Source organism: Haliotis rufescens, unplaced genomic scaffold (genome assembly GCF_023055435.1).
Source record: "Haliotis rufescens isolate VD_foot unplaced genomic scaffold, xgHalRufe1.0.p SCAF_5, whole genome shotgun sequence".
Lineage (NCBI taxonomy): Eukaryota > Metazoa > Mollusca > Gastropoda > Lepetellida > Haliotidae > Haliotis > Haliotis rufescens.
Window position 1 is genome coordinate 62210351 of NW_025964223.1, and position 13959 is coordinate 62224309.

Below are 13959 nucleotides of genomic sequence, written 5' to 3' on the forward strand. Positions count from 1 at the left end.
TCTGTTTAACATAACAACCTAGAAAACATTCATTGCTGAACTTGTGGCGGGCGTAGCTTGAGTAACTTTGTTGATTTCTGTGTTTGAAAATATTTGGGGTTTTAAATGGTTTAAGAAAAACGCTAGGAAACAACGTCCCTTTCAAAGACGCTGACCATTGTATCTGTCATATAGAACGCAATATACGTCATGTAGGGAAACATGAGTGATTGAGTGAAAATGGTTTCATGTAGATTTTTTTGCAATATTCGGTAATATCAAGACAGGGACAACAAAAACGGGCCTCACACATTGTATTCCTAAGCATGTGGGGACTCGAACCCAGACCTTACGATTGCGATTTCGAACCGGTAACCTACCGGGTACTTTTGGTATTCGTCACAATAACTAAGACATAAACCATGCGGACACAATAACAAAATGACTCCAATCTTACGAAGAAAGCATAAACAACGTTCAAATTATAAAGAACATTTTCATTTTTTTAACTAGTTTTACTTTCACTGAAAACATTAATCAATGAATTCGAACACTTCATAAATGTATAGGGTAGCATTGTAGTGAAGGCCTTCGCCCGTAACACCATTACCCCGATTTCGATTCCCCACATGGATACAACGAGTGAAGCCCATTGCTAAAAGAGGCGTCAAACTCACTTATATAAATGTGTAGGGGGGAGATGCATTTCGGTAGTATGTCCGTATGGTCGTCACATGTTCTCCTTGACCTCCCCACCAGCAGGCAGCGTCCACTCAGTGGCCGAGGCCCTGTTGCTGTTCCTTGAGTCTCTCCCCGAGCCGGTTATTCCTTCCGCCTTCTATCACTCCTGTCTTCAGTGTTCCACTGATTTCCAGCGCTGCAAGAAGGTAAGCCGACATCCATAGAGCCTTGCTGTGTGAAGAAATTATGTATGTGTAGTTCAACCAGTTCGAAGTCATCGGAAACAGTTCGAGTTGTCCGTAGTTCGAGACAAGCATTATTGTACAATAATGTCGCCAAATAGTCTAAATGGACCACAAGGCACCCAAATGAAATTAAAGAAGTAAACTGTAGGAATCCAAAATGGATAATTCTGTTCGCGAACACCTGGTGTCATCACTATTTGACAGTGATTCATAAACACATGCTCATGATATAATAGTCGGAATCGTACACTCGACTCGGCTTTTAGTAGAGATTTCTATTGAACATGAAAAGAGTTTTTATTTGGTATACGAATTGAGTTCCCCTCTCTGAATGGAATGATACGCAAAGACTATTCTCGAGGTATTGCTGAAGTTATGCAACTTTTAATGGCTTTCGTCGATGATTGGTAAAAATAAATGCTCTTTTCAGCAGCGAGTGGCCTCTAGATCAATTGCACGATCTAATCGTGAAGTACTGAACAAACATTTCATTTCTTTTGTAGGCCTTTGTAGAAAACAACAGTTTTAGCCCACTAGTCCTTGTACTGATAACATAGCAAACCCATTTAAAGGGCAAATGTCTCCTTGTCCTTTGGATACCTTAGGTATTGGGCAGTTTGGAAAGGACTGTTGGACTAGTGCCAATTTCTAAACCTGCCAGAGGTATTACCTGTCGATTGGCAGGACACATTGTATAGATTAAAATTTTGGACAATTCAAATTGTAGTGCATGTCCATGTATCATCACTATTTGATAGTGATTCATCAACACTTGCTCTTGATATAATCGTGCTTTGGCAGAGATTTCTTATGAATATGGAAATGGGTTTTGTCACTATTGTGTAAATCAAATACTGTTGTGTCGAACTTTGTTATGTCGAACTTACGGCTGTGTCGAAATAAAAGCTTGGTCAACACGTGTTCCTTCTTGATTCATCAGTTTCGGTTGTGTCGAACCTCGGATAACTCGTAGTATTCATGTAGGTCCCTTGACCTTCAACACAAGGGTGTTTGACTGTAAATATAAGTCGTTGTAATATCATGGGTTGCACTGATTCACTGGACGTCAAATTATTGTGCATTTTGTTAAAGCGTTTTACACCAATTTTTAATATGTTTATTCATCATGGTTAGTAGCTACAAAAGCAACTATCAGCAAGAGTTAACGAGCCATACCAAGTGATTTATTTAGAGTTGCATCCCTTGGATTGCAAAGCTGGAAATCTCACACGCTATTGCAACATCGTGAGCATCAAATCTCCAAACAATATGAATTCAAAAAAGATACAGATTGACGTACCCTGGGATCTTAGCATGTATCCAGTTTCCGGTAGTTCGTGGCAAGCGAATTATCAAATTTGGGTTCAAGTACCTCTAAGTAGTCTTACGTGACCATACATTTTCATCCTCTTGAAGGATAGAGACTGATCTATTGACATTCTGTGGCTGCCTGGGATTTAATTGAAAAAACATTTCCTTTTCCCCCGAAAACTCCTGAAAAAAATAGTTTTTCTTCAGCTCGGTGAAAACAAAAGAAATTTCCTTCCTCAAAAATTACATTGATGCTATGTGTATTTCCTAAAAACAATTTCACGTTCATAGTTTTAAATACATAAATAACCGGTTTTGTAGGTGCAGCTCGATGCAAAAACCCAGCGCGCTCCCCCAACCCCAGAATATGAAATGGTCGGTCCCTAGCACCCTATTAAATTCGAAACAAAGACTTGATCAAATAATCACCAAAGAGGATCGTCAACTTAGGGAATGCTTATTACAGGAATATCAATATTCTACCTGAACGAATGATTAGGTGACCATTGCAGTTCCCCCTTTTTGACGTGTACCATATGTCCTTGTGTTTTTTTCAGAAGATAGTTCACATGTCTTTGCATGCTTTTGTAACGGGTGCAACTGATGGGACAGGATAAGTTCACCTTTTCACGAACACCTGGTATCATCACTATTTGACACTGATTCATAGACACATGCTCATGATATAGCCGGAATCGTACAAAGGATTCTGCTTTTAGCATATATATCTTATGATTATGGAAATGGTTTTGTCGCTTTTATTTACATATATAGTCATACATGTACAGTTAAACATCGTTTACTCTAACTCTAGTAACTAGATGTATCGCTTAAGACGATTTGACTTTATGATCCAGGCAGAACAATTAGCGACAGTAAGGTCATAATGCTTTGTCTCGCATCACCAACAACTTGATACATCTCGAATATCGAGTCAACAAGATTTGTTGTAGTAAATTGGTAAAATATGACTAATCAATTTCAATAACAATTTTATTTGCTAAAATGTGTGTAGGTGCTACAACTGATTCCCGACAGTCACAGAAACGTTTTCAAGTATTTGTGCGCGTTCCTCCGGGAACGACTGAAGTTTGCTGACCAGAACAACTTGGATGTTAAAATCCTTGGTAAGTAGAAATAGTCAGTCAAGAACCGACACCCATGCTAGCAAGCTTAAACTTGTGTTGCCGGGGATGTTGACAACGTGTCCTGATGATGCTTTTTCTCATTAGGCTATGTGTATTATTGAAGGATCGACAATTGTATAACACTAACTTTTAATTTTCGATCTGTCCTATCGTGTTACGACGCAATATTATTGGTTGAGAAAATGAGGCAGGAGATCGGTGTTTCTTTACTTACGCTGCAATGAGCTGGATCAGTAACATTGGTAGGTTACACAGATGTTGGACTTTGATTGATCATTAAATTGTGATAACTTTGCTGTTATTGATTGAGACGTGTTGTTAAAACCGTTCCTGATGCCTTTTTCAAACGAAGATAGGGATTTCCGAGGCTTTGATTAGGCATATGTGGCATGTGTCACTTGATACAGGGAGCTGATACAGTATAGTCTTAGCTCACCTGACCAAGATAGGCATCAAGAGGGAACTTTGTGACAGTAAAAGTAAAGTAAGAGGATATTTTACGGTCGGCTCAACCGACTGAATTCGAAATACATGAAACATTGGGCCGTCTACCGCCTGCACAAAAGGTTATGAAACAATGGCCTCAAAATAAAGGTTCCGGTTTTGTGCAACGATTCAAATGGACATGTTTTAAATATTGTAGGTTGTTTGTATGACGAATTAACATTGTGCATAACATTGTTTCCCTTTAATCATCGACGATGAAATAAGATTGGTTGTAAGAGTTTTACGTAATTGGATTTCTCGCACTTTTGAGTAGCCACATTTGATTTATAATTATAATTTGATCATGTCTTTCATTTATATTTACAATGGATTTATATTAAAAATTATAGATGCTGCAAGATCTGTGTGTCAGTAATGCATGCTCTTTGTTGTTGAATATTTGATCAGGTGAGCTACGGTATCGTGTCACTGTATCACAGTTTCGTCTCCAAAAGCTTTGGATCATTTACGGTGAACCATTGCACTGATGATCATTGTTTTTGTGCTGAAAAATATACTGTTCGAATTGTTTCTGTATTTTAAAGTCACCCTTGTTCAATACATCACTTGTTGTAATTTGGTGCGAAGTCATCTTGTATAAGGTTTTGATATGTTCCCCATGTTTATTTATTCCCCCGTCATCAATTTTCGACTTAGGTGAGCTCCGGGGCCAGCTGTTTCCTGTTAATGTTTTTTTCAAATATTTGTTTGAGCATGACAATCCATGTTTACCCTTATGGCTAACACCTGATTTTCAGTGATCCATTCATATAATTGCCATCACTATTTTTCCTTTTACGCTCAAAGGAATCTGTCTCGGCAGATATGTCTGATTAGTAGCGGGTGTTGACGTTCTGAATTATGTTAGACCAAGCCAGAAAGTAAAAACGTTCATGTCATCTGTCGTCTTCACTTCCCGTAATGACAATCAATTCACCGTGAACCATAAACTAAATGGACATAAATTGTCTTGATTTAAATATTATTCTTACATACAATACACTGAGTATACAATGATTATATCGTTAGAAATACAAAGTGTTTTAAGAATATCAACTGAATAGCTCCCACAACACATGGCGTGAAAACCGATCAAGAAGATGATCAGATGCGCACAAATTCATTGTGCGTGATCCTCCATGTGTTTTAACGGCATTGGTCAGGCTATCAACCACTAGTTAGGCTATCAACCGCTGGTTAGGCTATCAACAGCTAGTTGCCTGACCAAAAATTCTCAGTTATACACAGATATCCATGATATATAGATGTAATATTACTCAATGCAGAGGAAACCAACAGTTCTTTTCAATTTCATTTATTTGTCCTTCACATCATGATGAAAGTTGATACTGACAATCGCCAGATACTGTGCAACTGTGACCTTAGACTGTTCTTTTCATCCTATTTCACAAACGGATCGTCAGTGAAGGATCACTGGGTTGCCTCCCAAGTCGGCCCATTCTTCGACAGGTTTCGTCTCAAGTACATGTTGAGACACCTCATTGTTAGGAGGGCCTTTGATCTTCACAGCTGATACTAGCTGCTGTGTTTAGTGATCTCATCGTGTCTAATGGCATCTTTTCAACCGACGAAGAATATCACACTAAACGTTAGATAACACTGTTTGTCTAACCCTGCATGTTGCAGGTTTTTGTACTTTGAACGGTTTGGTTGGTTTTCATAAATTATATAAAGTTTAATTCCAACCGCTTATGTTTTGTTTAATACAAAGTATGTATCTGCATGTGTTTGTATTTGTGTATTATATTGACAGAATTTTTTTTATGATGTAACTGCCTTAAAGGTAGTTCGAAATCGTACAATTATTTGGAACATCTTTTCAACATCAGAAGACATCGTTGGTTTCTGGATTTCAAGTTCTTTATTCTTTGTATGCGACGTTTCTGTACAGATATCAGCGCCTTCATCAAGCAGATCTGTATTCATTGAATGGCACTTAGAGGTATTTGTAACATTTCAATCAAATATAGTTTCCCTGCCTCCATATGTCCCACACGACACTTCCAGGTATGTGATGCCTTTCTCTAGCGCGTCTGATTGCCGATCCTAAGTACGTTGTTCCTCTGTAGAACCCCAAGGAAACATTTGTGGCATCACATGCTGTTTGATTGATTTTCTTGTTAACTGCCCAGCGGAGAGGTACATTGCGGCTGTATTATTGACGTACTTACTGATACTCATTGATGAAGGATCAAGCATTCATTGAAAGTGATGAGCGATTTTTAGAATGTGAATATGTTGAAAAGAGCAATTTACGAGTTGATCGACTGGAGCTGTTTTTCTGATTGATCATATCCGAACAAATGTAGTTTGACAAATAATCTTTGATCAACTTGGCTGTTATTCATATCGCTAACAAGCAATATCATGCAAAATGACATTTTCAATCATGAGCGCTTAAACGTTTTATGACGCATATTTGCTTCTTCTTGCGTGAAAAGGATAGAATTGGTTTCTTTTCAAAACGAAAACTTTCAAGACATCTGATCAAAAATGTCATAGATCATCATAACAGTGAGAAGCTTCGGGGTTAAAAGTCTTCGATGGAGAAGCCGTTTACCATCTCCTTCTTATTGTGAACTTCCCTCTGTGATAACATCAGCCTATTGGCTGTTCAGACAGTCTTGGGCTGTCATACTCATTTCATGCATATTGATTCTGACGATTCCGTCCTGCAATCAATCCAAAAAGTGACAGCTTCCACTTGTTTGTGAAGTAATTTCCCCACAACAAATCCTTGCGATGTTATTTCAATGTTTGAGTTTCATTTAGAATTTGTTACCTTCAAAAGATATTCCATTTCCATGATACTTCTGATCCAACAAGATCTTGAAAGTTATGTGTTCTTTGTGAGAGTGCACACATTTCATATCTAGTATTTACAAAGTGTATGAAGAGCTTGCTTTATCATGCTGAGAATATGCAGCATCGTTTGTTCTTGAGCTCTGACTAAGGCTCATGAATAAGGTCACACTTTTAGTTGGATTGTTCTCGTGTCGAAATACGACAGCAGTTTAAACATGAGAGCAAAGTGCCACAACCAAAAAGTAAGTGTAAATATTGGAATTAAATTTGAATTTACATTTTCGACACATTTCGTTTGATTAAGGAACGTAGTGTTTCTGAAAGTATATTTTCCTTGATTTATTTTGTTGAAGTGCACAGATTGCAAACCTGAAAATTTGGAAATGTGTGAGACCTTCTCAAATGGAATTCTGAAATATCTGCTGAAGAATATCGTATGCGGTCAGCAGTATTTTATTTTGTGCAAAGACCTGCCGGCCATGGTGGGAGTCTTTGTAACATTACTGTAATGATAAAAGAGACATGTTTATGAATCATTATCAAATAGTGATAATAGCAGGTGTTCGCGAAAAGGTAAGCGTATTCTGCTCCACTGGTTGCACCCGTCACAAACACATGCAAAGGCAAGTCAATTGTTCACATGAAAAACGTGTATAGTACAAGTCAAAATATGGAATTGCATCGGACATCCTTTTTCTCACTGATGTGTCAGATTTAGAAATGCTCTCCACATGGCCATCATAAAAAAAACATTTTGAAAGCTTTATTGAGGCCTTGAATGTTGTAACCTTGACCAAAAAACGTTTGAGTAGGAGTCTTATGGTGCTCTTTGATAAACGGATGTTCACGGAGGCTATGCTCAATTTACGTCATAGTCCATCAATGCCCCTCCACTAATACCACCGAATCCCAACTTCCCATTCCCCAAGCTCCATGCCTTTCCCGTAATTGTTTGTATAATTCTTTAATCCTCAAATAAATATTATCTTGAAAACATTAACTTTCTTCTTTCCTAGTACCTGCCGAATTACGTTTCTTTACGCAAATAGCTTTCAAAAATATTCATGGGCTGATGGCAATTTAACGGACAAATCTAAGAAACATAATTACTGTAATTATCTATTGACTTTTATTTAGTTGCGTATGATGTGACATATTATTAAGTGTATTAAGGTGTTTCAGACGTTTCCCCAAATAGTGTGTCTTCTGCATCTTCAATTTTGTCAAGTAAAACCGAAATAATTTGATGTGGTCTCCTAGAATTGGTTCGTAAAACGTTGGTGATCAGTGACAGACAACCGACGTGTTGTATTGGGCTTTTGATACTAATGTTAAAGGCTGGTTATGTGATAAAGGCAGGCACTCGTTTGATAAACAGATTGTATGATTAAATAGCTCAGTCTTTCAACATTATCGATTACCTTTATCACAGATAAAATATGCATTGTTTTTTTCACAAGCTGTCAATAAACAACATGAAATGAAATCCAAGTAATTGAGCTTTTCACTATCTTATCAATACATTCTGTCTTTTTTCTTCTCCTTAAAGTTTCAGTACTTGACGGAATAGAAAATTATACAACGTTAAAAGTCATCTCTGTTACAACTGATTAGAAATCATCTCTGTCACAACTGATTAGAAATCATCAAGTCAAGTTCGCTTAATAAGCCAATAATTGACACTGGCAAAGAGCTGCTTTCACCTAGATAAAAAAAGTGGACAAGTTTGTGAAAGTCACCACAGCTTTGTATCAACATACTTCATTACCGGATCAATGAGTTTGTAAAGTCAAAATATGTGTAGGCCAGGATGGTAAAACGTGTCAAAATGATGTATATTTGTCATGATATTTTGTGTTTTCAAAATATGTGTAGGCCAGGATGGTAAAACGTGTCAAAATGCATATTCTTCATGATATTTTGTGTCTTCATTGAAGCATAGAAAGTATTTTATATCGACGTGTGTTTCTTCATCCGTACGAACTTGCAAAGTGGGCGATATTTTGGTGTCAACAGTAATCATGAATGTGGTATTGCTGATATTAGGGACATGTTGGTTCAAGCAGGGTTTTGATTGAACATTAAACTGTGATAACGTTTGCAGTTATAGATCCTGAAATGTTCAGTCTCTTCCTATGGCTATTTCCAAACGGAGGTGTGAGATAAGGGATTTTCATGGCTCTTCGTATTTGGTTCAATTTAGACCCAAGTAGAGTCCAATTGTATTTGGCATGAGTGACATCCCCGGCAATGTTACATTGTATTATTTGTCTGAATGAGAAAATGTTTTCCCTTACCTACATCATTAGGGTGTACAGAATCCAATATATGTCCAATGAACTGATGCATTTAGAATCAGGTTTTCAGAGCGCGTTGTCCTCCTTATTCACAAACCTCGTCCTAAATGTATCATGATGTATTAGTTCCATATGGCATGATGAATGGTGGTGAAGATACATTACTTGAGGTAAATTGGATTATCGTATCCTGCACATGTCACCTCTAAAACGTGTGTTTAGAAGGTTTATAAAACATATCTGCAAATTGAATTTTTCGCCCCAGGATACAAATTGGATTTGTCTTTTTTTACATTTTGACTTGACATACACATTCCAAAAAACTCGTGTGATTTCTGACAATTGAAGATGATGAATGGGTTAACGGTGTCCTAAATGAATGGAATGGTTCGTATAAAAAGGTAACGTTGGTTTCTTATGTTATGTTGATACGAGATATTTCCATGTCAGGTTGATTTCCATTACACGAAATGCATGGCGTAAATAACAACAAGAAGGAATCCATAAATATCACTTCATAGATTGCAGATAAAGAATAAATTGCAATGCAAGCTGTCTGTATCAATTTCTCCTTGCATTTTTTATCTGTTTGTCGTAAAAATGTCCATGTTAGTCTAACCTTCATGACACTGAAATGTGCAGTTGTTCTTTGAGCATGGACTGAGCGCAGTGTTTTGGACGACAACAGTGTGACTTAAAGCAATTACGCAAATGCTGTTTTGATCCATCACTTCAAAGGCTGCCCAGCGCACGTCATTTAATCTATATCCTGCGACAGATGTCGAGTAGACTCTTTGAAATTTTCACTTGTCATCGCCGACAGAAATAACACTTCATTCGTTTTTTGCTACCACTTTACACTCTACATTTCTACCAGCGATGAAGGATATATTGACGTCCGTTCAATTTAACCCCACAATTGCAGCAAACAAGATCCGAGACCCTTATCAACAGTGAGATTATCCCTTGCAATATATGTGAGATGTTCTTCACACACGAACAGTAATACTGCATTTCTTTTTGAGCATTAACAAGGTTTTGTTGGTATTTCATTCCAGATACGAGTTCGTAGTTCCATGTTGCTAAGGAGTGTAATAGTTTTAGTTATTATCCACCATTGGCATAATACTGTTATTTTACCACTGATGGACGTTTCTGATTGCTCCTTGCTCCTTGAGTGGGCAAGGGTGGCCAAGTCGTCTTAGGCGCCGCAGTCCGCTATGCAGAGTTGAGTCCAAAACGCCCGAAACCTATGATTATGAGCACCATACCCGTACTCCTCAGTTTTACTAAGGTGGTAAACGTCTGACACCTGCATCACTCTGGATTTTCCTCCCACATAAGCTCACACGCTGTGATAGCACATCAACCACATCATATTCAGAAAACCAAAAGCATTGGAACTCGAAAACCTACAGATTATAGACAAGATTGCATCACTTCATTTTTCAAACAGGGTGTAACTATCAAGGTTTGCCGTTGGTAGGAAGACATTGTTCGCTGTATTAAGGGGAACGTTATCATTTGAAATATTGTAAAATTGACATGCGATAACTTAGACCACCACATTACTTGAAATAAATTGATTGTGAAGTGTGTTGTATAAATGAAGGCTTTCAGTATTAAGTAGGCGCCTTCATCGCCTGCCTAACACCCCCATGCTACATTATCATACAATTTGGGAGGTTGTTAATATTAACTCACCTGGCCTGAAGGGTCATGTCGTCCTTACACTCTTCACATTTTCGACTTTTCCTAAATGGCTTGAATAATTCAGCTGCACGTTTGTGTATCATCAGGTAGTCAGTCATCTTTGATTTAAAAGCTTCACAATTCTTCTTCTCAAAAACTTAAATGACCATAGCCCTGAATCCTGGTGAGTAAGGTGGTAAGTGATGATGTAGTACCAAGTTGTGTCAGGGAAACAGACAGAGCGACACGACCTAAAACACGGATGCTGTTTCAACTCAATGAATCCTTTGAATGTCGGGTGTGATTATTTCCGTTTATACAGGCAAGGCAGCAACCGCGCAATGAAAACTCCGGATGATTGAAAGCAGCCTGCGGTATGTCGTTCAAAATGTCAACGAAGATTGGCCCAACAAATCTAGCATTGTCCATCGCATCTTAAACATGTTCTATGCGGAAGACGTCTTGAGAAAATGCCGGCCATGGCAGTACAGCAAATGTTATGACGCTACAAAAAGCAACGTGCAACATGTGGATAAGCATTTTCCTGCTGCAACGTGACGTTTCGTCCCTGCATTTGCACAAAGGGTAGAACATGATCTCGGACTATGTCGTCCCGGTAGGGTACGCCATTGAAATTGCCCTTAACAATAAAGAGTCGTGTTCTCCCATGAGTTGTGATGCCACACCATACCATTACAGTTCCACCCTCAAACTGACGACGTTGATTAACGCAAGCGTCGCTAAACCATGCTCCTGAACGCCTGCAGACCCTTGCACGACCATCAGAGCTGACACCGAGAGTCATTAGTGAACAGTATACTGTTCAAGTCTTATCTTATGAACCTCAGATGTTATCTGCACCAAGCTAGGTGTGCCTGATGGTGACGTGGAAGCAAAATTGGGCATATCGCTGGACGTCGGTGCCGGATGTGGTGCCCCCTCAACCGGTTGTGTACGGTCATGCCACTAATTAGTATCAATCCAGGTATTGTCCGAACTGTTAATGTGGCAATGCGGCGATTTTCTTGATGCCGATCAATCGAATATTGTTGTCTTGTTGAAATCCGTCACATGTGGACGACCGCCCCGTGGCAAGTCATGAGCGTCTCCAAAGAGATGATATTGTGTTTCGATCAACAATAAAATGTCTGGCAACTTCGTTCGCGGTATTCCTGTTTGTAGGATTACGTAAGCACCTAATATTTAAACAGTCGTGTGCCTTTCACGTTCAAAAACCACGTATGCAAGTGCCATGTCCCCAAAACACACGCGAATACGAAAGATGCATTATTTAAATTCATATTTGTTGATCTTTATTCCGTTAGTATATATTGAATTAATCATACAAAGAGTGACATACAGAATAACTAAGTTCACTGCACCTATTCGGCAGTATTGACGAATGTATGTATATGTACCTTTAAATAGATGTTTGGTTGCAAGTTAATCACTGTTTAAACACTGAACTTCATTGGCTTACCTGATCTTAATGAAGGCACCGACAGATTTAAGATGTATATAGTTGTTTACACGATTGGATAGTGCTGTATGGATTGTGTGGGCTATGTCTTCGCGGGATTATAAGATGAATAACGAATACTACTGTTGTCACATAAGCCCATGTCCATACATACACTGTTATGGCAACAAACATACCCCAGACCTGTTACATGCATAGAGGGTGTACGGTTGGCGTAGCTGTCCACTTTGTCTGCACAGTTTCGTCCCCTACTTGTGCCAGAATTCACTGACCGTGGTGTGCACATCAAAGATTCCCCATTTGTTATCCAAGCGTGTGTTAAATATTAGAAGTAAGGACCTTCTGATACAAGTCAATCCCGTCATCAATATGACAAGTTCAGGATCTCATCCGAAGGCGCGTTTTGCTACTTCAGCATTATACCTGTGCTCACTCCAAGTGATAAACGTCTCCAAATTGCCACATGCAGCTCGGTCGCGCTCTCACTCACTCACACACGTGCATGAACGAATGATATTTATATACTTTATATTATATTCTTGTGGAGGTCCTTCGGAAACAAACGTCTTCAAATCAAGATGTTACTAAAGTATTGACATGAACAAACTTATTTTTTCTTTCAGCATCGCTGTTCGGCAATGTATTCTTAAGGGCCCCGCCATCATCAAGCAAGGATGACAGACAATCCACAACCCGGCATTCCAAATCACGTGCACGAGCTGAAGACTCCAAGAAGACTGCATTTGTTTTTCATTTCCTCACCAATGAATATGATGAATGAAGATCTGTCGCCCTGGAAATGGCCTCAATTTCAGCTGCCACTTATGTCATTACAGTTTAGTCATTGAACTGAGATGAACTTTTTTTTACCAAACTAGATATATAAAACCTCTACAGTTAATGCACCTGTCATACAATCTGAGTGAATGAGAGTGCATATTGGTTAACGCTGCATCAACAGTTTGGCAGTTTTACTTTGAAGTTGTCATAGTTGTTGATGAAAACAAACTGGACATTGCATGAAAAACAGAATGCTATCATACAGGGGCATAAGTTGTCTTTTTGTCTATGTTATTTATTATCATGTTCCTTAATGTTATATGCTACTTTGACGTATGTGCATATGTATATGTATATATATCTAATGTACATTTATAATAAGAAAGTTCGACAATATTTAATTTAATCACAGTCTGAAACATTTAAAAAAACAAACAAACTTAATCTCTATTAACTGCATATATCGTGAATGCCCATTTAACCTTGGGTCCCGGGAGAATCCATATCGTCATAATAGTGTAATGTTGACATCTCACTTCTCTTCAACTAATGATAGTTCGACACACATCTTTCATGGGCCCGAGGACTCTCGTAAAAGATATATATATCTGAGGGCAGGATGAAAACATCTAATTACTTTACATTGGTGAATTTGAATGACATCAATACATTTGATAACTGTAACATTTTGCCTTTCAACATCGCTTACAAGCTAAAAACAACTACTGTTTTGATAAGACTTGCTACAGGGATTGAGTGAGGGAGGGGCGTCAAACGTTCCACTTTAGGATACGGTTAAATCTAATAAACACAAAGTCCTTTGATCCGCTCTTTGATCCTTATATATTTAAGATGAAAAAATAGAATGTTATCCGAGATAAGTAGGTATGAATAATACACTATTAAACATGAATACCTTGAACCCTGTAGAGCTAGATTCGGGTATAAGTGCGCTGTTTAGTTCCATATGAAGAAACCATTGAGGAGTTCTCGATAGCTCCCCGATTCGACCGTGGTTGTGATGATGGTGTTTT

General features: G+C 38.3%; 1 protein-coding gene across 4 annotated transcripts in view; it reads left to right on the top strand.

Moving 5' to 3' along the window:
- LOC124143846 (inositol polyphosphate 5-phosphatase OCRL-like) overlaps positions 1 to 13749 on the top strand; it is a 43801-nt gene extending 30052 nt beyond the window's left edge. For all 4 annotated transcript variants that reach the window (XM_048384067.1, XM_048384068.1, XM_048384066.1 and 1 more), the window contains exons 18-20: positions 739 to 866; positions 3232 to 3343; positions 12769 to 13749. In XM_048384067.1, coding sequence (XP_048240024.1) covers positions 739 to 866; positions 3232 to 3343; positions 12769 to 12926 — 398 coding nt within the window. In that variant the 3' untranslated portion in view covers positions 12927 to 13749. The remainder of the gene's footprint in view (positions 1 to 738; positions 867 to 3231; positions 3344 to 12768) is intronic.
- The last annotated feature ends 210 nt before the right edge of the window (positions 13750 to 13959 follow it).